The sequence below is a fragment of the Lingula anatina genome, chromosome 2 (assembly GCF_051362555.1).
Source record: "Lingula anatina isolate TDL-2025a chromosome 2, LinAna3.0, whole genome shotgun sequence".
In the NCBI taxonomy this organism is placed as follows: domain Eukaryota; kingdom Metazoa; phylum Brachiopoda; class Lingulata; order Lingulida; family Lingulidae; genus Lingula; species Lingula anatina.
Window position 1 is genome coordinate 48,156,396 of NC_141768.1, and position 22,423 is coordinate 48,178,818.

A 22,423-nucleotide genomic window follows, 5' to 3' on the forward strand; every position below is an offset into this window, starting at 1 on the left:
TATATATATATATATGTGGTAATTTATTAGCAACAAAATGGGCATTTAGACCATTATGCCCATAAAACAAAAGAATTTATTGCACATTTCAGGCATGCAACCACTTCTTAAATGCTTGTAACAATTTCAACATTTAATTTAAATTTAAAATTTTTAAAAATCGTATCATAATAGTAGCTTCTAGCAGATGTATCTTAAATCAAGTTTTTCTAGTTAAAATTTATCTGTCTAGATGGGAGTGTACCCCTCAGCTAAATACTATTTTAATTTTACAGCAGCTAAATACTATTTTAATTCTACAGTAATATTACAATAACCTTGATGTTCTCAGCAGATGAGATGCTAGTATTAAATCATTTTTAATCAGTTGAATTTAAATTGCACTGATGTCACTTTCCATCTTTATTTAAATCAGGCTTTATCTTTGGCAATAAAAAAGCAAAAAATCCACGCTGCCACCAGACAATGGCAACACACTAATATATGCAGACATAATTTTAGCATATAAAATACCCCAAGCTAAATATATAATTGTACAGTAACATCTAGGCACATGAGACATTCAACCATTTGAAATTAAACAACAGACACACACACAAAAAAAAAAAATACATAAAATGTCCATCTCTTGTCTCTTCTTAACAGCAAACAGTATGCATTCCTTGTATGTCCTTTTGATCAGTATGTGGCCCTTGCAATGCTGTTATCTGAAAAATGAAACAAAGCTAATTTTAAAAATTATTTCACACAAATTCACATTTGAATGTTTCAAAGGTTTTATATTCCAAAGCAACTTTCCTCATTAAAACTACTTTCTTAATCATCCACCTTTACATATATGCAATTTCTATACTACGGGCTGTATTTCATACCTTGGCTGTCAGACCATAGCAGAATCCATAGTTTATACAAGGTATGTGGGCAGTCAGCTGGTAAGGTGTGGTTAGGTTAAGACTTAAGAGTTTTATTAAAGTTGTTGAAGACCTCTCACTTCCTGTCTCTTTTTTCATTTACTGAAAAATATAAATAGCACATTAGTAATCTGTCTTATCTAAATAAAATTCAACTGATTAAACACCTGTAATAATAAAATCTTTATTTTACTCCGACAATTAAGAAAGTTCTATAAATAGTGTGTAACTCTACCCTTGACAAACAATAGCATTCATTGAAAAATTGAGAAGTTTAGATCATGGTGAAAAGCAAATCAAAGATCAACTTCAAGGTCTCAGTGAGATTTCCAGAATATGACCTCCTATACAAGTTCAATAGTAATTATGGGCGTATCTCTGCCAGTTTTCGAGATATAAGGGATAGAAAATTTGCAAAGTTCAGTTCAAAAATATATTTCCATGTAGGATTTGTGTCTTTATTATAAAGAATAAAACTGTAAGGCACTCTTATTTTTGTTGTACCACTCAATGAGAAAATTACAATTAAAAAATATGAATTAAAAAATACAGTATGTGTAAAATTCACAATTGTCTGTGATTTTTCATTGAAAAAAACAAGTACCTAGTCCATTTGATTTTGATAAAATGTCGTTCATTTTTTAAAGAAATTTGACTTGCCCCATTAAGAATATATACAATTTTGTTGTTGAAGATATATCTTTGTAAAAGTGTGCAACCCAAAGCAACAATTTTTCAAACCCAAAATAATTCTGTAGAAACACCTAATGAAATACGAATATAATAAAATCAAATCAAAGCCTATGATCAAAGATTGTCACCTAGATTGAATCGTCTATTATTGATATTTCAATCTAAAAGTGTGCAACCCAAAGCATTCATATTCTCTAAACCAAAATAATTATGTGGACACATCCACTGAAATTTTAAGGAAATCAGCTTTGACATCAAGATTGGATCATTTATTACTGACATATCAATCTAAAAGTGTGCAACCCAAAGCATTCAAATTCTGTAGCCATTCAAAATTCTGTCAACAATAAAGCATGCCTAGCTATTTATGTTTGCGTGTTCGAATTGCTTTTCAATAAAGCATGCCTAGCTATTTATGTTTGCGTGTTCGAATTGCTTTTTAAGTTCTGCTTCACTACAACTATTTTCACTATCACTGTTTTCTTTTATAATTTCTTCACTACATAAATTATCTAAGCTATTTAAACACTCCCCTTCACATACACAACTTCCAACAACGGTTGCCACATGTGGTCTACCTTCCTACAACTATACACCCTTTCATTAAGAAATTAAAATTATCCTGTACAGCATTTCCTAAAATAAAGACAACCTAACAAATGGTGAAAAGCTAATAGTCCACTTCTGTAGTTCCCTGCACCTACTTCATCAAGAGTTACTACAGCAATTTTTCCAGATATAAAGTCAGCATACCTATAAAATACAGAGTAGATTGTTTTTTACCAAATCCCCTAAAAAACGAAACATAATCACACCCAGAACATACAAACAAAACCTGCATAATTTACCCACCTTTGACCTATCTAACCTACTCAAGTCGGGATCATTAACTAAGTAACCATGCAACCTATTAACATTAACATAAATTTCCTCATACAACTTACAACTTAATTTTATCAAAATGTTCTTACCCAGGTACTCTCTGCTATCATACAAACCAAGCCCTATTTCTAGTACATCAGTATCTGGTGATATGATTATCATATTATTTTCTGAACTATTCAGACTGTGAAGCCAGACTAAACTGTCCCCTTCTTCATGATTTGAACTAAATAAAGCATCCCCCCTAACAGAACCACTGACAGCTAACTTGCATATGTCATTATAACTACCAGCTACACACAACCTAGTACTCCTATATCTCAGTGTGACTGTTCACAGTGAAACTGCAATAAGGTATCACCAAGGTAGGCTATTAGTTTACCCTTGTTAGATCTAGATATTGCTTAAAAAATCATGCCAGACTGCTGGTAAAGAGGTTTCATGAGTAATTTCTTCCACATTTAATCCTAAGCAACCCTGATCTCTCCTATCATGTTCAACTTGTTTAGGATAATATTTATTTTTGTCCACTGGTTTATCGAAAACAACATGAATTTCCACAATATCTTTGACTTTAAATAATTTAAGTATATTCTGGGGTAGCGCTAGCAATTTTTTTCACTTAGCCAAATCACCACATTTTTGTCAATTTGTTATCAAAATGGTTATAATTTGGCTAAAACATCAAATCAAGCCCTTTTTCTTTAGCCAATTTAAGCCAATTTTAGCATTTGGCCAAATTGGTGAGTGTTAGCGCTACCCCAGATATTCCTATTGTAAAAAGATTGTGCATATTGTTTGAAAGTAATGGTAATGGTGGTGCTATAACCTGAAACATTGCATCAATAACTATGTTAGTATAGGCAATTTCTTTAGGGAACCCTGTATTAAAAGCTTGTGGGAAATTTGATTGAAAAAAAAAATGTCTTGATAAAGACTTATATCTTTTATAGGGGGGTCCATCTTCTCCATAGGGGGATCCATCTTCTCCACATAAAGCTAAAGGGATTGGTATTATTTGTTGAACATTTAGTGGTAGTGCTTTTTCCTTTTTTTTGCCCAATTCAGCTGTTTCCTTGAAAGGATAATAACTCTTCATATGAGATCTATATTTCACAATAAAAACATTGTGAACAACTCATAGAAATATGATATACCACAAAAACGGCAGTTATAGCTATTATTCTGATATCTGAGCTTGTCTTTAGACCATGTGACCTCCACTGATGGCTATTCTCTGTTATAATATCTTAAGAGATTAAAACAAAAAACAAACTTTTTAGAAAAAAACAGGGACTAACTTTGAATGTAAAAATGGATACATTAACCATTGGTAAGTATGGGAAAATTGTTGTTTACTCCAGGAAAATTCATTTTTTGTCCAAAGTGAAGAGTCCCTTAATTATCCCTTTAAGGACGCTCTCTCATATTTCAGATTTCATATTTCTGCCCTAGCGATTTTGATTAAAATTGTAAGACAAAATCTTCTTACCATTCATAAAAAGTAGGTAAAGGTCAATTTCAAGGTCACAGTTAGATAGCCAATATATGACTTCCTATTCAAATTTAATAGTAATTATGTGCATATCTTTGCCAGTTTTGAAAGTATAAGCACTGAAAAAGTTGCAAAGTTCAATTCATGATGAAAAGTAGGTCAAAGGTTAATTTAAAGGTCACATTTAGATTGCCAGTATATGACTTCCTATTCAAGTTCAATAGTAACTATGGGCATTTCTTTGCCAGTTTTGGAGATATAAGGGACTTAAATGTTGCAAAGTTAATGGTTGCAAAGTTAATGGTTGCAAAGTTCGTGATGAAAAGATATAAGGGACTTAAATGTTGCAAAGTTAATGGTTGCAAAGTTCGTGGTGAAAAGAAGGTCAAAGGTCAATTTCAAGGTCACAGTCAAATTGCCAGTATATGACTTCCTATTCAACTTCAATAGTAACTATGGACCTATCTCTGCCAGTTTTGGAGATATAAGGGACTTAATGTTACAATTTTGGAGTTACAATAATGTGCCATAAATTTCCAACAAAAAAATTAATTGAAATAAAGAAAAGGTCATTTTGGTTAAAATTCTTGAAATGGGAGGTGCTCAGAAGTTCTTGATGTTCAAATTTCATAAAATAATGGCATTTTTGATCCAAAGTTGTCTGCCTTGCCAAGCCTTATATTTTATTTTCCAGGTCAAATCCAAGGGCATATTTGAAATCTCCACATATAAATGACTTTCAGTCAGCCGTCTGTAGAAATTTTTCTCATAATTCCTTCGATATGGTAGATAATTAGCATTTAATTTTGCCATTTTTGGACAAGGGTGCACTGCAATGAGCACCACACCTAGACCCCAGCACCGACAAAGCCCAAATTTAACGTGGAACGAATTGAGATTATAGGTGACCTAAATCCAAGAGATGGGTATGCAGGTCCTTGTAGTCTAGGAGGAGAAGGGGTAACGGTAACATGGTGGCAGAGAGGGCAGAATGATCCGGACGGGACTAAAACCATGTGTACCGCCAGCGCCTACGCTGGTGGTACAATAACAAAGCTGAGTGCAAAAAAAAAAAAAAAAAAAAAAACGTTTTCTGTACCTTTTTACTGATAGACCATACTTTTTCTTCAGTCGGGACCACATACCACGATAACCAAGACATCTGCCAGTTCCTTCAAGTTCTTCCTGCAAAGGTTTTACAGCAAAACAGCCTCAGAAAATGAAAATCCATATTCACATGTTTAGTGACAGTACATGAAAAACAAGCATTTAAACCTCATTTTCACAAGATTCTACATAATAAACCACATTCTCAAATTAAAAAAAAAATAGATTACAATAAAGACAATGATTACAAACAGTCTAATTCTTACATAAAACCCATTATAATTAAAATAATCAACAGTAAAATAGTAATAAATAATATTATAGAATAGTAAATTGTAAAATGCATCTTCTATAATTATCCAAGCTTATAAACTACATTACTGTATTTGCAACAAGACATGTAAGGCAACTGAAAATGTTGCTTAAAACATGAGTTACTAATTTAATAAACCCTATCTTCACTGTAGTGGAGTAAGAGTTACCCCCTGATACTGATTTAGCAAAAAATAATTTAAATTTTGGACTTAGTAAACATAATAATATTAACAGAGTGTTCATTGGGCTCAACGACTGGTATATTGCACTGTTTGTCAATTCATTTCAGAAGCTGAGATCATAAGCTGGACATCAAATTTTTGCATAGAAAAAAAAACAGGCATTCCTCAGTGTAACATGCTATAAAGACTAAAATGAGCAAAAAAAGAATCATTCAAAGACACCCTGGTGCATAGCACGAAATTCATGCACTACATGTAGCACTCCTATTGACAATTCAGATATAGGCAAAGCATATCAGAATCACCAGTAAGAAGTGCTTGTACATGAATTTTGCACTACCTGGTGCAAAATGAGAATAAAGGCCAAAACTTGCAGAAGTTTTCAAATTTAACTACATGTATGAGTTAGCAGGATATTTAACATTTTACAATCATATAGTTTCTCTTTAGAAGACTCACTCTCATTGCATGAATCACTTCAGGTAAATCCTCTTCAATTGATTTTCTTCTTAAGTTCAATTTGACAAGACGTTTCCTCAAGTAGGATTCACTGAGTATGAAATGAGAAAATATGTATACATTGTACAACAATCTAAATAAATACAAAACATGCAAATATATATCTTTAACATAAAATGTTTAAATATGCAAGAATGCAAAAGCTTGATGAAGGGGGGGGGGAGAGAAAGGAGGGAGCAAAGATGACATCTTTTTGCAATATAAAATACAAATAAATAAATGTGCAAAGCCCTCGAGGCTTAATTAAGCACTGAAAACTAGTATTACATAAGACTACATCCGGATACTCCCCCGCACCGACGTGACCCCTTGCATAATCAGTTACAATAATTAAGTTTGATGAGTGAGGATACTAACCTTTCCAGTACCATATCATAGGGAAAGTTACACTCACCTTACATAGGTGCCATGGGCAAGTGACAATTAAAGTTTTAGCAATCTCAGTTGCTGTGTATCCTGCTTTGAAATAATAACTAGTAATAAGATTTTCCATTGCTTGCTTTCCGCGTGCCAAATGTGCAGAAGTTCCGCAGCAAAAAGCTGTCCGCAGAAAAAAGTCGAAAAGTCGAAAACTCTAAAACTCTAAAAGTCGCAAACTCTAAAAGTCGAAAAGTCGAAATATCCAATAGGGGCCACCATAGATGTCTGCGCTCTCCGAGTGTTTTTTCCAGTTTCATACATGTAATTAATAGGTCTGGTTTCCTGCGATGGCATTTCATGTTCATTACTATAATATGCAAGGTATTCGTGATTACTCCTTGTGTACGAGGTAACGGCAGGTACCTTTTGTTATTTTTTTAAATGTGCGAACGAGTTCGACTTGTTCGATGCTTGTTTGTTTGTACGTGTTCGAACTTATTCATGAAAAAAAGAGCTTAAATTCTGCACTTTCGCAATCACCTCAATAGATTCACCTTCCTAATTTTATATTTTATTATAAAATTTGAATCCAATAAGCTTGTCAAAATAAAATGAAAATGTATAAAAAGCTTCTACACAAATGTACGATACCAGTATCTGCGCTATGTACACTGACGCTACTTTTACGTTAACTAAACAATATACAAATACATATCTGGCGCAGAAAATTATGTTCAAAGACATATGGTATCTTATTAACTATTATAAACGTTCAACATTTCCATCCACTTACTTTCCAGAAATGCAAAAGAAAAAAAAAACATTTGTGCTGTGATGAAATGCAAATACAACTGTTTCAATTAACACTCCAATAAATTGATATTCCCCTAACAGCAAAGTGAGGATTACCTTCACTGCGTTAATTTACACATTTCTACAATCATTAAACAGGAACAAACATAATAACATTTTGTAATCTGGAATGAAATTTTTACAGCAAAACAAACTATAAAAGAAGAAACATCGAAGAAAGAGTGGAAATAAGAAAGACTATTCATAAACCAAAGAGGAGAATTATATACATTTTTGCTTTGTTCAATAATAGGAATAATGGTAAAACTATTAATCAACGTTTTGCGTCACTTGCCGTATCCACACATTTTAGATTTTAACTGAAATTATTGGTTTCATATTTCAAGTTAATTGCACGTTTTATGGTACATGGTTGTTGGTTGCATTACAGGGGGGAAACATGAATTAAATGGAAAAAACAAAACTACTACGCCAAAAACAGGACATAAAAAAGAGCAATCATACTAGCAAAGTAAAAAACACGCAAATCTATCCAATACATGTAGCACCGCATTCATGGAACATCTACTGCATAGTATGATAGTATGTACAAGAAAATAAATGACATTAAAACATGGAAAAACCATAAACATACTAAACTCAACACAGGTCATATTAGGACAAGTAATGATGACGTCATTCTACTTTTCATTTTCACAACCTACGTAAATTGAAGGAGACATTTCACTATAATACTAAATATACAACCTTTGCTTTCTGGTCCCAAGTGTTATAATACATATATTTACTCCATTTTGATACTTAATTATTTTAAAATACAAATATTCAAATAATCAGTCACTTTTTTCACAAAAACCACTGATGTCAATTTTGTTAAAAAATCCAGTCACTAACTTACATTTCCCTTCACATAATAAAAAGCAATCACAGGACTTCATGGTGAGACTTACAAAATAGTATGTTAGTTACTGTATCATGGGTATGATTGTGAAGGTTCACATATCTTGTATGCAGTTTTAGTCTTAGTTTAAGCTGTGTGTGTGTGTGTGTGTGTGTGTGTGTGTGTGTAAAGTAACAACTGAGATAACACCTCAAATAACTCCAACAAAATATGGTCCCTGGTTTAACAGTACCTTCTCCATGGTAAAAAAATCTGAACTGTTGAAGCACAACTACCTCGCCTTAAGCTATAATATTTAAATTCCTCTAACTTTGGTCACTAATTGAGTCACTGGTGTCAGCCAAGCAATTATCAATGACTCTTTTGAGGTAATTATTCTCCATGAGCAAGCGATTCATGCATAACAATTAACTTTGGCTTTCTTGGACCACCCAAGGTGGTGGCAAGTATAAAAATCCATGTATCTAAATGTATATAAACAGCCTTCAAATTCTTCAAATCCCTGATTGCTACAAATAACAGTTCAATGTTTTTTTTTTTTTTTTTTTTTTTTTTGACATAAATGCTGTGCTAGGCCACATGATTCAAAAACCTTAGATGGCACTTGGAAGCCGACAGCTGTCCTCCAGCAAAATTGCTTGCTTCATTTGTCATGAAATTGTTACTTCGGGAGATCCTTCTGGTTCGTGAGACACAGCCAGAACCAATTTGCAACACATTTGCTCTCTTTTTGTATTGATTTTTTTCTTCTGTTCCAATTTTTTTCCATTGATTCACAACAATGCTTGAACATTTTGCATGACTTTTCACTCAATCAGGATTATCTTTCACAAACTTCATCTACATCTCATATTTCAGTTTCCTGAGGAGGTGGGCGCTGGCCGTTCCTTAAAGAATTAACGCTAGAATTCAGGTCTGGTTTGACATCGTCATCATCAGAATCTGAATCTGCTTTGCTCAGTGATGCTTTGTCGCTCAGACTGTCTGAATCATCACTCAGTTTGCTAGCTGGAGTGTAAGCTTTAAGAGTTTTAGGGCGTCTCTCAAGGCTGTCCTCATAACCCTTGTTTTCAAACTCTAAAGTCATCCTGGTTTGTTGCGGCGTGCTCACGGAACGCGGAGGGGTGTCGATGCCGCTCCTACTGTCCAGACTACGATCATCATAGCCCATGTTTTGGTAGATCCCATAGACTGGCCTGGTGCTCAGGTTAGGAATTTCATTCTCAAGTTTGGGCGGATAGTAATCATCATGGTCACTGTCAATAACACTGGGTTCCGCAGACCGGTCAGTGAAAGTGGTCACTTCATTTTCCAGTTTCGGTGGGTACATGTCCTCTTTGTCACTGTCATACATAACACTGCCATTCCTGGAGGGGTAATCAAAGGTGGAGCCTGTGCTCAGACCCTCCAATTTGGTCTTGTCCATGGAGTCATCACTTGTGTCGTCTATGGTGACTCCGGACACTGTCAGATCAGGATGCATGTTGACGTGGACTTCGGGCTGTCGTGGCTTCTTTTTCTGAGCACGGAAACTGTTGAAGCCACCAGTGCCTGTGGACTTAACGGAGCGCATGGAATTGCGAATGACTTCTCGGCGCTCTAGTCTTTCTTTTGTGCGACGCTTGGCCTTCAGATATGCCAGGCAGATGATAATGATGAGGATGAGGACGATAACTCCCATCACAGAGACAACAATTATCACCCAGCTCCAGTTGAACGGGAAGTAAGGCACCACAGGAACTGAAAGTAGCAAGATTATCCAGTTTAGCTTATTAAACATATTATTATTTATCAAAAGAAATCTTTCAATCAAATTTTAATTTAAAAATCTTAAATGTTATTCAAAATCACTCGATTCTTGAATCTGTCTTTCAAATCTCTCAGCTTTATTTTACCTAAACAGAAGGAAAATCATTTTCCAATTATACTTAAACATTCAACATTAAACAAAGTATACTGAATTTATTCTTATTTTAATTACTCCCGTATTATTTGTGTTCCAATTCACAAGAGCTAAAAGGCGGATTTCCTAAATAAATTTAACTTGGCTTTCACTTAAACTTAGCTTACACTTCATGATCAAATTTTGGTGAAATCCCACTTGGTACGTGCCACACAGCATCTATGTATCTGACATTACCTGACCTATGTGAACTCTGTCCAGTATTACAGCTAAAATATCTGTTGAACTTACAGTTGGTGATGAGGAAATAAAGGTGCTGTCACACTACAGCTATGTGAGAAAATTTGCCAAAACACAGACAAATGCTAGGGGTTCGTTAAACTTATGTAGAATGTGTCTTGAATATGTAGGCAAACGTTGATGTACCTTCACATACCCAAAACAGAGGGAGATAAAATGTACAATCTTAACACACAAATGAACTTACTCTTCTCACAAATGTACGGCAGCCTCTCATGACAGTCGGTGGCTATAGGCTGGTAGTTCAACATGGCGGAACAATACCCCTCAGTGATGGTGTGGTAGACCCAAACTTTCCAGAAATGTGTGTAATCAGCCTGGTCCTGGATGACCAGACCACCCAGGAAGTTCAAGGCATCTTTGGCGTCTGCTATAATACCCCCCTCAAGCTGAAAGTAAGGAATATGAAGACATTTACTTCAGTCATATTTGGGCTTGAAATCAAAAATATCATCATCAATCACAGATATTGGGTCATGTTATCCAGCAAATTGACAAAATATTAAAATATAAATATGCTTTCATCAGTTGGTATAATCTTGAATGATTACTTTACACCAAATTGGGAGCCTAAACTTTTCAGTGTATAAGAAATAAGAAGATTCATCTAAAAGTGCTTTATTTCAGACAGATACCAATCACCAATCACAGATACCAACAACTTATTAAAACAACAAAAAAAAAAATTTATCTCCCTGAAGCTTCCCCAGGCCTACCTCACACTGTTGTTTAGCTCTGTAAAATGGCAGCAGTCCACCCATATAGTAAAAACAGCGGTTGTTGTATTCATGCCAACCTGGCTGACAAAATCCTGAAAATTTTTTAAACAAAAAGTTAGGAATGATATCTTTAATTCATAATTTCTGAGAAAAAAAATCTTACATAAATTGCGACATTATTTAGGTGTGTGAAAGACGTCACAGGATTTAACATCCAGATTAAAAGTCAACACCTGCCTCTCGATGAGAATGAAGTGCAAATTAGGAAGGCAACACCTGTTTATTAGCAAAGGAGCTTTACACAGGTAACCAGATTATGAACTTGGCAAAATCTGTGTAATGTTTTCAAGTCACAGCCCAACTACACAGGATCCAACTTTTAAATTTCACATCAATCAATTAGCAGCTTTCCACAGGTAACCAGAAAACTACTTTGGCAAACAGAGCTCTCACCTTGTAGCAGGGATTTATTAGAATAAAGCGGTGGGTCATAGGTGACATTATAAATTTGGTAGAAAGTTTCCTCGGGATGTCTCCCCTGCCACTCTTCTCTCCACACATTCCAGCGCCACCAATCCTCCCAGTTCTTGGGAGCTCGGTACAAGTGCTTGTAGCGGCCATCTTCAAAATCCAGAATTCTTCCCCTGATGGCGAGGTCATAGGGTGACCCCCACCAGTTCCCTGGCGCCTCTATAGACAGGGTGTAGTCATCCGTGCTGTGGAAGAAATACAGAATATACAACATATAGAAAAATACTAACCAATGCTGCGTAAAAGCAAAAAAAATTCAAGTTCCCAACAGACACGATTTATTTTGATGACAAAAAATATTGCAGTAAATGTTTAAGTCCGATGTAACAGTGCACCAATATTTAGTTCATAGTTCACATAGTTCAAAATAATTACTGAGAACATAAATTATCAATAAGCCACCATTACAGCTTCATTTAATGACATCATAAAAAGAAAAAATTAAACCTCCATTGGCTACACTTACAAAGTCATACTTCCTGCTGCCAAGTCCAACATTTAGTTTAAAGTTCACATAGTTCACAATAATTGCTGAGAACATAAATTACCAATAAGCCACTATTACAGCTTCATTTAATGACATAATAAAAAGAAAAAAATGACATAATAAAATGAAATAAATTGCCTTTTTTTTAAAGAAAAGGCATCTACCTCCATTGGCTACACTTACAAAGTCATATTTCCCGCTGCCAAGTCCAGAGTACAGTATGGATTGTCAAAGTAGTTATGGCGGACCTTATGGCGTACAGTGTGAGCAAATATGGTGGTCTTGTAGTCCGGACCAGACGCGTTGTTGTAGTAGATGTGGTTGTATTCATACGTCGGCCACATTTGTACTTTTTCTACACCCCTGTAATAAAAAGGATTCAAAGTAAGAAAAGATTTCATCACATCATTGTAACCTAAAATCATTAAGTTATCATTTTAATTCAACGATTTTCAAAGTTTATTTCTATGATGAAAATAAATCTTGAAAATGTGATTTTTTTTTTTTTTTTTGCAAGGTAAGCACAGTATCAAGTTTTCATTGATGTGTCTTTAAAAAATTCTTCGTTCATTTGGCAGATTGTTTTCACAAAATATTATGAATTTTTTTCTTATTTTGGCTTCCTACAGATTTGCCCTCAAACTCCCACAAATTATGGATGTCCTCAGACAGGCAGCGAAAGCAATTAGTTCTATTTGAACAAATCCATGAAGCTGACAGGATATTCACATCCTTGTACAAATAGACGTCTGCCTTCTTACCAAGAATCAATAATGCTGGAACCAGTGTTGTTATGGAGGACGTTCCTGGTAAAGTTCACGTCCACACCGCGGAAGACAAGAGTACTGGTCTCTGTGTTGTTCACCAGATTCCATGTTATGTAGTTGTATTTTACCAAAATCTGAAATATGATGTTTTGGGGAAAAAAAATAATAAACTAAAGAACTTAGCAAAGATTTGTAATAAAACACACAAAAACATGGAAGCAATCCTTAGGAAATAGTGACAAAAATGAAACACAAATAAAACGTCTAGAAAACTAGAGGTAACATATTACTTCAAATATAGAATGATTTTATATCTTTGATGCAATTATGGTTAATACTAACTCCTCACATCAGAATACAAAATGACTGTCTTGAAGTTCTTAAACAGACTTTCTTAATAACATCATTATAATCCTACTTTTTAACACCAAACACCAAAAACATTCCTCTCTGTAAATGAAATACAAACTGTCTATTTTTTCACAATCACTCAGACTGTCCATTTTTATTATCAATTTCACCTGTTGGAAGTGATGTCCTCCTACTTCCATGCAAGGTCCAAAGGTGTTCCCATAGATGACGTTATTACTGATATTGGCCAGGACAGCTTTAGAGAATGCATCAGCCACTGTATACATATAGAACCCTCCTTTGTTGCTTCCATAGAAGTTATTGGCAAAGGTCACATAGGGTAAGTGTTGGACATTCAGATACACTGTGGGGTTTGAAGTCAAGTTCAACATGGAGATGCCATTTCTTTCAATTTGATTCTCTGTCATGGCGACAGAAGGGTTGGTCTCGCCCACGTTGACGTACATGACAGCACCCCCTTCATTGTCTGTGATGAGGGATTTGACCACCTTGTGTAACTTGTTATTGCCTGGAAAAACAAAAAGGAGACAGAAAAGTGAAAATGTGAAATTTAAGAAGTTTAATTTTCTGGCTGGAGGATGCCAAGTCTTCCTGTCCTGCAGTGTGAGTTAGCAAATAAAAAACTGTCAAATGTTTACATTCTGATATTAAATTATTCCAATATATGCTTAGTAAGATATTTAAATCCAAGTCAAAAACACCAAAGCTAACACATTTTCTACCGGTATTTGTAGCAAATAGTAGTTAGAACTATACCAAACGAGTGGCATTTTAATACCACTCTGCACTTTACACTCTGCTACCTAATGTAAATAACTGCACAACAATTTTACACATAAATATCAGACTTGAGCCCAGGTTAAAAAAGAAAAAAGAAAAAAAAAGAACCTCTGAACATTTATCATAGGACCCAACACCTAACCTTGACAAATCTCAGGAAACATCGGAATTCAATTAAAAATGCGGAATTGCGCTTTTCCGCAAAGAAAAAAGCTCAAGTCTGAAATAAATACAGAAATGTCAACACAAACCTGAATATCCTCTCCTGGACAAAGGCAAGATGACCACCTCAGCAATAAACCCATAGAATGGTTCCCCAGCAGCAGCATGGATGTGAACATTAAGAGTGTTAAAGCCATAATTAGTTTTATACAACTGCCTTCTTTGACTCATGGTTGCATTGGGCCACAGTACGTTTATATATGTGGTGTCGTTGATGATTTTGCCCTCATAAAATTCTATACTGTTCCTGCTGAAGTTGTCTTCTTTAAGGTTGAACTGTAAGAACCTCAACCCCACTGTGTTGGTTAGGGACCTGGACCGAATATACTTGACACAGTCCACACTCCTGTAAGAATATTTATAGTACAAGATAATCCTGTTTTCAATAACCAACTCCTTTTCTGTGTCACACATGTCCACCATACCAAAGGCATTGTAAGGAATGGAACTGTCGTTCAGAGGTTCAAAGGAGGAGGCCATCTCACGGGCGGAGGACTCGCCATTCAGAATCAAGGCTCTCACCCCATATCCATGGTTGTTGGTGATGATGTTATTTTGTACTGTAATTTTTGCACGGGGGTCTACAAATTCATATCCATGGGAGGCACAGTGAGTGATGTTGATGTCGTCTGCAGAGGGGGTCTGGTACATTGACTGAATGGCGGCCACTTTCTCACCATGCAGCAGTCCAGCTCCGTAGATGTCAACATAGAGGAGTTCTGAGGAGCCACCCACATCTTCGTCCTGCATGTATTCAATGTTTGGAGAAGAAAAGCGAATGTTCCCCCAGTACTGGTGAGTACTTGGAAGATTTCTTTTTCCACATCTCATATAGACATAATTTTCTGCTGCTAGGCACTCGCCTAAACCATAGTGAATCTTGGAATAACACTGCTCCCAGCTGTCTTCATCACCATTACAGATGTACGTTCTCTGCCAGAAATCTTTCTGTGACCTGGCTCCCCAGCCATATTCATCATAGTCGTAAAGATTAGTGAAGCGATACTGGACGTTAGTGCTCTCCATTCCCATGCTACGACACATCACTTGCGCCACCTTCTCGTGGAAATCGTTATCACAAACTAAAACATAGCGTTTCAAGGTGCTGTTATAATACTGCAAGAAGCCTTCATTGTCTGGACGGGGAGGAAAGAACTTCCCGCGGTACAACCTGACAAAATTATCAACCCGTGGAGCAGGTGGGGTAACGTACTGGGTCTTTTTGGGTAAAAACCTGATCCTATTATCCTGCCTCCCTCTGGCTATCAGAGTTCCCAGGACAAGTATTCCAACATTAGGATTGAACTGCAACTCCACTCCAGGATCAATTTCCAGGATAACATCAGGCATGACAGTGACATCTGAATCCACAAGGTAGGGTCGCCCTCTGTTGGGAATACGGGTGTTACTAAGTACCCTGCCACCCAGGGGCAAATTTAGGCTGAGCTGATACTCCAGCTTGGGCTCCGTGGTGAGAGGAGACGTAAAACTTGGCTGCGTGAGGAAAGGATAATACTTCGCAACAGCATAGTTATTCCAGTTATCAAAATCAAAAATGCTCTCTCCAATCTTGGTCTGATTTGTCGTACCCCAGTAGTTCTGATCAACATTCAGGGTCAAACCAAGACGGCTAGACTTCAAACCAGCAATCATGGCATACTCCAGATAATTGGAAATTAAAAGGTTTCTATGGAACTGGACTGGTTGCACACCTTTCAGAGCCAGGACATAGCTGGTGGGGTTGTTCATGAAAATGGTGGGTGTGGTGGTGACTACTAGTCTTCTGTTATTAGAGAACCGATTGTAGGACACCAGGCCGTGGATCTTGGAGGCGTTTTCTACATGTGACCACGTGTCGATCTCCAGCATGAAGCGTCCAGTGTTTCTGATCACCTCATTGTCATGGATGTATAGGTCTTTCTCCATGCCTGATATATAAATCAGCCCATTTTTACAAGTGTTATCTCTAAACGTGTTCCTATAGATGGTGGTGTTGGCATAATGTCCACCAATAACAAACTGGAATCTGAGATTGTTCTCAAATAATGTATCATTCACCTCCACGCTGTGGTTAACGCTATGGTTGCCGAAGTAACGGAAATCATCAGAAACCTCAGGCAACTCTATCACATAACCACCCTCTTGGTTCCACATAAATCTGTTATTTCTCAACTTCCATTTCCACACGTTATTTGAGAACTCCACATGGTTGTGCTCGGCCAGAACTCCTTTGGCATTGCTGTCTATGTCACAGTCCTCCATTCTGTAGGTTATGTTACTGATGTGTTCAGCGCGTAATAACTCGTCCAGATTGGGCTCGTACAAGTATTCTTCTGTGTACTTGGAGACACTGGGAGAGAACAGCGCCTCTGCTTTACTGCGTAGTATTCTGGTTCCTGAAATGATACACGAGATAAACAATTTGAGAACAAAACTTTGGTTTTGCTTTCTGTATGCAATCTTTGGCATAATGTTAGTGCTTCTTTCTCATATGATAAATTAAAGCAGAGTCTCAATGTTCTGAGTTTAGCCAACTTAATTTCATTAAGCATATAATAGCTGTAAATTTCAGAAAATGTGAGACCCTAAAACCTAATTTTAAGATGTCATAAAGCTTTAAATCTGAGGAAAGATAACATATGACACTTACATCATAAAATAAATAAATAAATAACCTAAAATAAATAAATAAATAGTTCTTAAACAGCAATCTATCCAAACTTACCCATAATGTTAATAAACTCTTCATATCTTCGATGGAATATCTCCAGCCTCCTGTTGGAGGGACTGTTGTAATGGCGGGTCACGATACCATTGTAGTTATCTGTCAGGGTGCAGTTCTTCAACTGTAAGGTTGCTATGGGTCTGTTGTTGGGATTGTTGGCATCAAACCTCACTGCAATCAAGATAAAGAAATATTAACTTTCATTAAGACACTTTAATACAAACTAGTAGGAGTTTTAAATCCTTGTTATCCAAACACTGATACATAACATCATAAGAATTATAACGTGTATATATTAACGTGTGAACTAGCCATAGGCTGTTACATTTGGCAAGAGTTACTGGCAGATTTATATTAAATCTCAGTGTGGGCAGGATAGAAAGAGCAGACCAGAAATAGTCGGTTCAAATAAAGTTTAGAAATCCTAATTATTTTTGATAGGTGTGTCTCTGGCTAAGACACCTGTTTATTCCTATTTTCTACATCTTATCTCATTTTGTGTAAGTTTTATATAAGAGTACCCTGATCAAGGTCAATATTTTACTGACAATCTGTTCATTACCTGAGGTAGCCAACATGGCCAGTCTCCCAGACTGGGGTCCCTTCACCTTGTATTTGAATGTTATAGTCTTGGAAGTTGACAAATACGGAAACTCCACCAAGTTCTCCTCTATGTCCACTATCCTGCTGTTGGCCATGTTGTTCCTGGGGCCATCATATATCAGCAATTTCTCCACTGAGGTCACTGGGTTGTAATCCAACATTGTTACCAGCACACGGAACCTGTCATCAATTTTGGAATCTTTTTTATTCAAACAAAATCTTTGATAATTTTTCTTAACTTTGAGTACTTTGTACATGTATCTACCTTTATTCAATGGTTTATCAATGACGTATAATTCCTAAGAAAAAAACATGAAAATATCAAAGCTTTTTTCTGAAACAAGCATAAGCACTTAATAATCTAATCCTTCCTACTTCATACTTGATAAAATGACAAAATTAAGCCACAAACACCAACCTAGAATCTTGAACTTCCACTTCAAAGGTGGTTTCCATGTCCAGCGTCTGTCCCATCTGCTCCGTCAATAAGAACAGATAGTCACCTTCATTGTTGTCCCCAGTTCCGAGGATAATCTTCTGGCTCTGTCCCGCAGGAAGTGGGATAACCACAGTCTTGTCACGGCTAAGGGCCACCCAGGAGCGCACATTCCAGGCATCGTATTCGCTGAAGCGGGGGTCAAAGCGGAAACCAGCTTGCTGATTATGAGATAAGGTGGAGAAGGAGACAGTGAGGAAGGAGCTGCGGGTGAGGATGCCGTCACCAAGGTTGTTGTTAATGTCACAGTGGTCAATCATCTGGTCCCCCTTTGGATTATTAAACATGACTGCTATACCTGATGACAAGGTGTCACTGAAAATAAATATAATATACAAATAAAATTTCACTCAGTGAACTGTAATGCAATTTTGGACATATTTTTATGCACTTAAAAACATGTTTGTATGCATGTTATCAAAATGACACAAGTAACTTTTCTAAGTGAAAATGTTCATTAACAATTTAATTTGAAAAATATATTTTCTTAAATGAATAACTATACTGTAGGGAGTTATGTATCACACTTGAATTGACTTTGGAATATAGTTACATGATAAATCTGAATCCTGACACAAATACATTTTTAAAACCTTTTTCACCAGCTAAAAATCATTCAAGCCTTTATGAATCAACAACTGCCATTTACTTTGATATTTTAGCCCGTCTTCTGCTAGAAAAGCTTACTTTATAGAGACGTAGGACATGGTATGTCTGTTGTAGTCCGTCTGGAGGGCTGGGACATACTGCATGGTGGAGTGGTCCAACAACCCTGCCTTGTCCATCTTGGTTCTCACAATAGAACTGGCACTGGCAATGGCTATCAATCTGGTGCCTGGGAAGGGGAAATGAGATGATAATTTTTTACATATCTACATTACATTTTTGGTATATTTCCCAAAAATTGTACAATGGACTATTTGGCAATTTTTTTTTCTGAATAAAATGTATATAATTTGAAGAAAATGTATTCATCATTTTGAAAATTTCTATGTTTATCACATGAGTAATACAAATTTTCGAGTAAAAAGAAGCTGGTTACTTTAGATACACAAAATGCAGTTTTTATGTCTAAATCTCACTTTGTGTTTGATAGAACTTTGATATACTTTGACCTCAATATATTCATCTAATAGATACACATCAAGCAAATATCCTGGCATATAAGTCATATGATAACTAATTCTCCCCTCACCTGCCCAGGTAGGCTTTTTACACTTCACATGCACATCCATGCTGTGATCACACGAGTGTTCCATACGACTGTCAGCCATGCATTCCGTGATATTGGTGTCGTAAATGGTGCACTCCACAGCGCTGCGCCAGATGGGCATGTTGGGGTTGTCAACAGGAACCTGATAGTTGGTCTCCCAGTCATCAGGGTGAACTGTGTACCCCAACATCTGACATACAACAGCGGCGTCCTCTATGTTCCAGCCCTAGCACAGAGATAGAGAGAGAGAGAGAGATTGATAATTCATTCTGATAAAACATGTACAAAATGTAGGTACAGAGATATGTTACAAAAGAATAAAATATAAGCAAATAGTCATGCATGTTTTTGTTTCTGAGAGGGGCATGGATGACTGGGCAAGTAATTGAAAATTGTTCTTGCTGTTGTTGATAAATTTTGAATATTTAGCAACAAGAAAATAAAATGTTAACTGGTTTTTCAGCTCAACTGTTCATGAGTTGTACAATCCCATGAAATAAAAGTAGTAAAAACGAAAATGTTTTGATTATTTTGTCTCATATTTACATGCACTTTATTCAATTCCTTCAAAATCCACTAAAACAGAAATCATTCCTATCATCTGACCCATTTTACATATTACTAAACAACCATTTTGATGAATTTTGCATTCAAACAATTTCAAACTTACGAAACTACAAATTGTCCCCCATTCTCCGTCCACCATTATTTCCACGCGCCCCTCCATGGCAGTGTCGTCTGCTATCCCTGACTGGCCCACCAGGCGGACAGTGCTGCTGTTATGGAAGTGAAGGTCATCCTGCAAGGTCATAATGACATCATTCCCTGGGCTGCCAGAAACTGCCAGTTTTCCCTGAACAAGAACACCAATGGAGTTTTCAAACTCAAGACGTGCCCCAGCATTAATGGTCAACTGTAGCCCCAGGGGAATATTAATGTCCTTGTCCACTCTGTAAGTTCCAGCTGAAAGTGTTGTTGACTGCCTCAACATTCCTCCAATAGTTCTGCCTCCATTTCTTTGAAACGGAGGCTGGTAGTTAGGTTGGTTGATAGTGTAAAATCTAGTCGATAATTCATCGTTTGCCAGGGCAGGATAATATATGATGGGGGCGAGATTGTATCGATCATTGTTATCAAAAAGCCCCCTGAAGATGTTCGTGTGGTTTTTTGTCCCCCACCAGTTGTAGGTGGCATTAATGATGCTAGTGATGTCCGTAGAATGGGTCGCCATTTGTCGAACTGAGGCAGGGTTTTGTATGTGATTACGTCGAATAACGAGATTTCCAGATGATGCAATAACCACAGCACTTGCACGGCTTCTGGGATTCAACATTTCTGTTTCGAATCCGCCCATGATGGTATTCTCCCGGACTTGATTGTACTCAAAGATCAAACTCTGGATATTAGTAACTGTTAGCCTCATGTTGGTGACATACATTCCAGAATTGTTGTGAAAATTATTCCCTACTACAACATAGCTAACAGGCTGAGTCCTGTAAAGTCTGTTCCTTTCAAAGTTGTCCTCATTATTAATCATAAGAGCTCCAGCTTTGTGGCGCTCAATGGTGTTGTTTGCGAAGCGTCCAATGGTGTTCAGCATGGGAGTGGCGCGGAAGGCATGCCCGACATTATCACTGAACGTACTTAGGCCTACAGTAACATTGTGCATATGGCCGATACCATGGTAACAAGGTTCATATTCCACGCAGTCTCTATGGTTATCGGAGAAAGAAGTAAAATTCACCACAGATTTGCCTGTCTTGCAGTAGTTCCCAAACTTCACTGCAGACTTCCAGTTAAATTGAAAATTAGAATTGATAATTTCTGTGAGATATTCACTTTCATTACGGGTCCTGTTCAACAATTGGTAGCCTACAAATGCACCGTAATCATTGCCAATAAAGTCCGTAGTATTGATGATACGCCTCCCACCTGCTGTGGTGATATTAAGCCCACTGTCAACATTATACAAGAACTGCGAATCTGAGATGAAAACATCGCCTGCACCACCGTAGACATGGATGCCAGCATGGAAAGCATTATGGGATATATTGGAGCTCTTCACAACTACGCTGCTGCGCATCTTACGCACTGTGATTCCACGCTGGGTATTGTTGTAGATTCTACTTGATGTAAGGTTGAAGTCGGCTGATGGGCCTGCAAAAGATTTTTAATAAAAATGGATATTTAGAAACATTTTGCCAAATTTTGCATGTCAGAAACTGGTCCACTTCTTCAAATTCAATTTCTTAACTTTTGAATTATATGAACCTATCAGCTTGATAATCATAAACAAGGCAGCAAAGCTGTCAAATGTACAGACAAAAAACAGAAAATAAAGATGCAAAATAGGTCACACCGGTAACACCGACGAAAGTAAAAGCATAAGGCTTCACGCCCATCAGAGTTCAAGTTTATACTTTGAAAGTGCCAGAATGAGAAAAATGAAAATTTCACACAAAAAAATTCAATAAAAGAATTGACCAATTGACCTGGCCTTCTAATTTGAACTGCATGCCAATCCTAAAAATCATACTTGTATGTTAAAAATAATAATAGGTAACATAGTTTTATTTCATAATGTTTGCAGTAGCAGTGCAAAAAGATTTTTGTCAATTTTGATGTAACATTACATAATAAATTATAGAATAATTATCACCAATTTTTGATTATTGACTGTAAATAGCAAGGACATGTAGAAAATTTGATTACCATTCGGCTTCACGTCCATGGGAGTTCTGAGTCCCACAATGAATATGCCAAAAAGATAATAATGAATATTTCACTAAAATGTATAACTTCCAGAAAAAGAGGCTAATTAGACTGCTTTTCCAACTCAGGCTGCATTTCAGTCCTGTGTTTCTTTTTTTGAAAGTTTGACAGTCATAAGTAACATGGTTTTCCCATAATGGTCATCATGGCAGCAACACCAAAAATTGTGTTTTCTTCTATTTTGATGCAACATTACATAATGTTTAACAGCAAAATGACCATCAATTTTTAATAAAATATTAGTATCATGGATATTCAGAAAATGTGACTAGCAAAGGTCTTCAAGCCCGTGGAGGTTCTAAGTCACACCTTGAAAATGCCAATATGTGAAAAATTAAATTTTCACAAAAAACTG

The 22,423-nt window shown here is 36.4% G+C and overlaps 1 protein-coding gene and 1 long non-coding RNA gene across 2 annotated transcripts in view; both read right to left on the minus strand.

Annotated features, from left to right (window-relative positions):
• On the minus strand, window positions 1–6,492 carry LOC147763784 (uncharacterized). Its single transcript, XR_015332736.1, has 5 exons — window positions 6,372–6,492; window positions 6,045–6,135; window positions 5,081–5,166; window positions 873–1,013; window positions 1–707 (listed from the first exon to the last, which is right to left on the minus strand). It is a non-coding gene; the product is annotated as an uncharacterized LOC147763784 (long non-coding RNA).
• Window positions 6,493–7,013: 521 nt separating this feature from the next.
• Window positions 7,014–22,423, minus strand: part of LOC106180235 (protein bark beetle) — a 28,513-nt gene continuing 13,103 nt past the window's right edge. Inside the window, exons 7-20 of the mRNA XM_013564166.2 lie at window positions 19,967–21,453; window positions 19,279–19,522; window positions 18,771–18,918; window positions 18,006–18,398; window positions 17,547–17,767; window positions 16,985–17,155; window positions 14,289–16,655; window positions 13,407–13,765; window positions 12,880–13,019; window positions 12,302–12,481; window positions 11,554–11,816; window positions 11,098–11,192; window positions 10,569–10,770; window positions 7,014–9,918 (exon numbers count right to left, since the gene is read on the minus strand). Of these exons, the coding sequence (XP_013419620.2) occupies window positions 9,026–9,918; window positions 10,569–10,770; window positions 11,098–11,192; window positions 11,554–11,816; window positions 12,302–12,481; window positions 12,880–13,019; window positions 13,407–13,765; window positions 14,289–16,655; window positions 16,985–17,155; window positions 17,547–17,767; window positions 18,006–18,398; window positions 18,771–18,918; window positions 19,279–19,522; window positions 19,967–21,453 (7,163 nt within the window). The 3' untranslated portion in view covers window positions 7,014–9,025. The remainder of the gene's footprint in view (window positions 9,919–10,568; window positions 10,771–11,097; window positions 11,193–11,553; window positions 11,817–12,301; window positions 12,482–12,879; window positions 13,020–13,406; window positions 13,766–14,288; window positions 16,656–16,984; window positions 17,156–17,546; window positions 17,768–18,005; window positions 18,399–18,770; window positions 18,919–19,278; window positions 19,523–19,966; window positions 21,454–22,423) is intronic.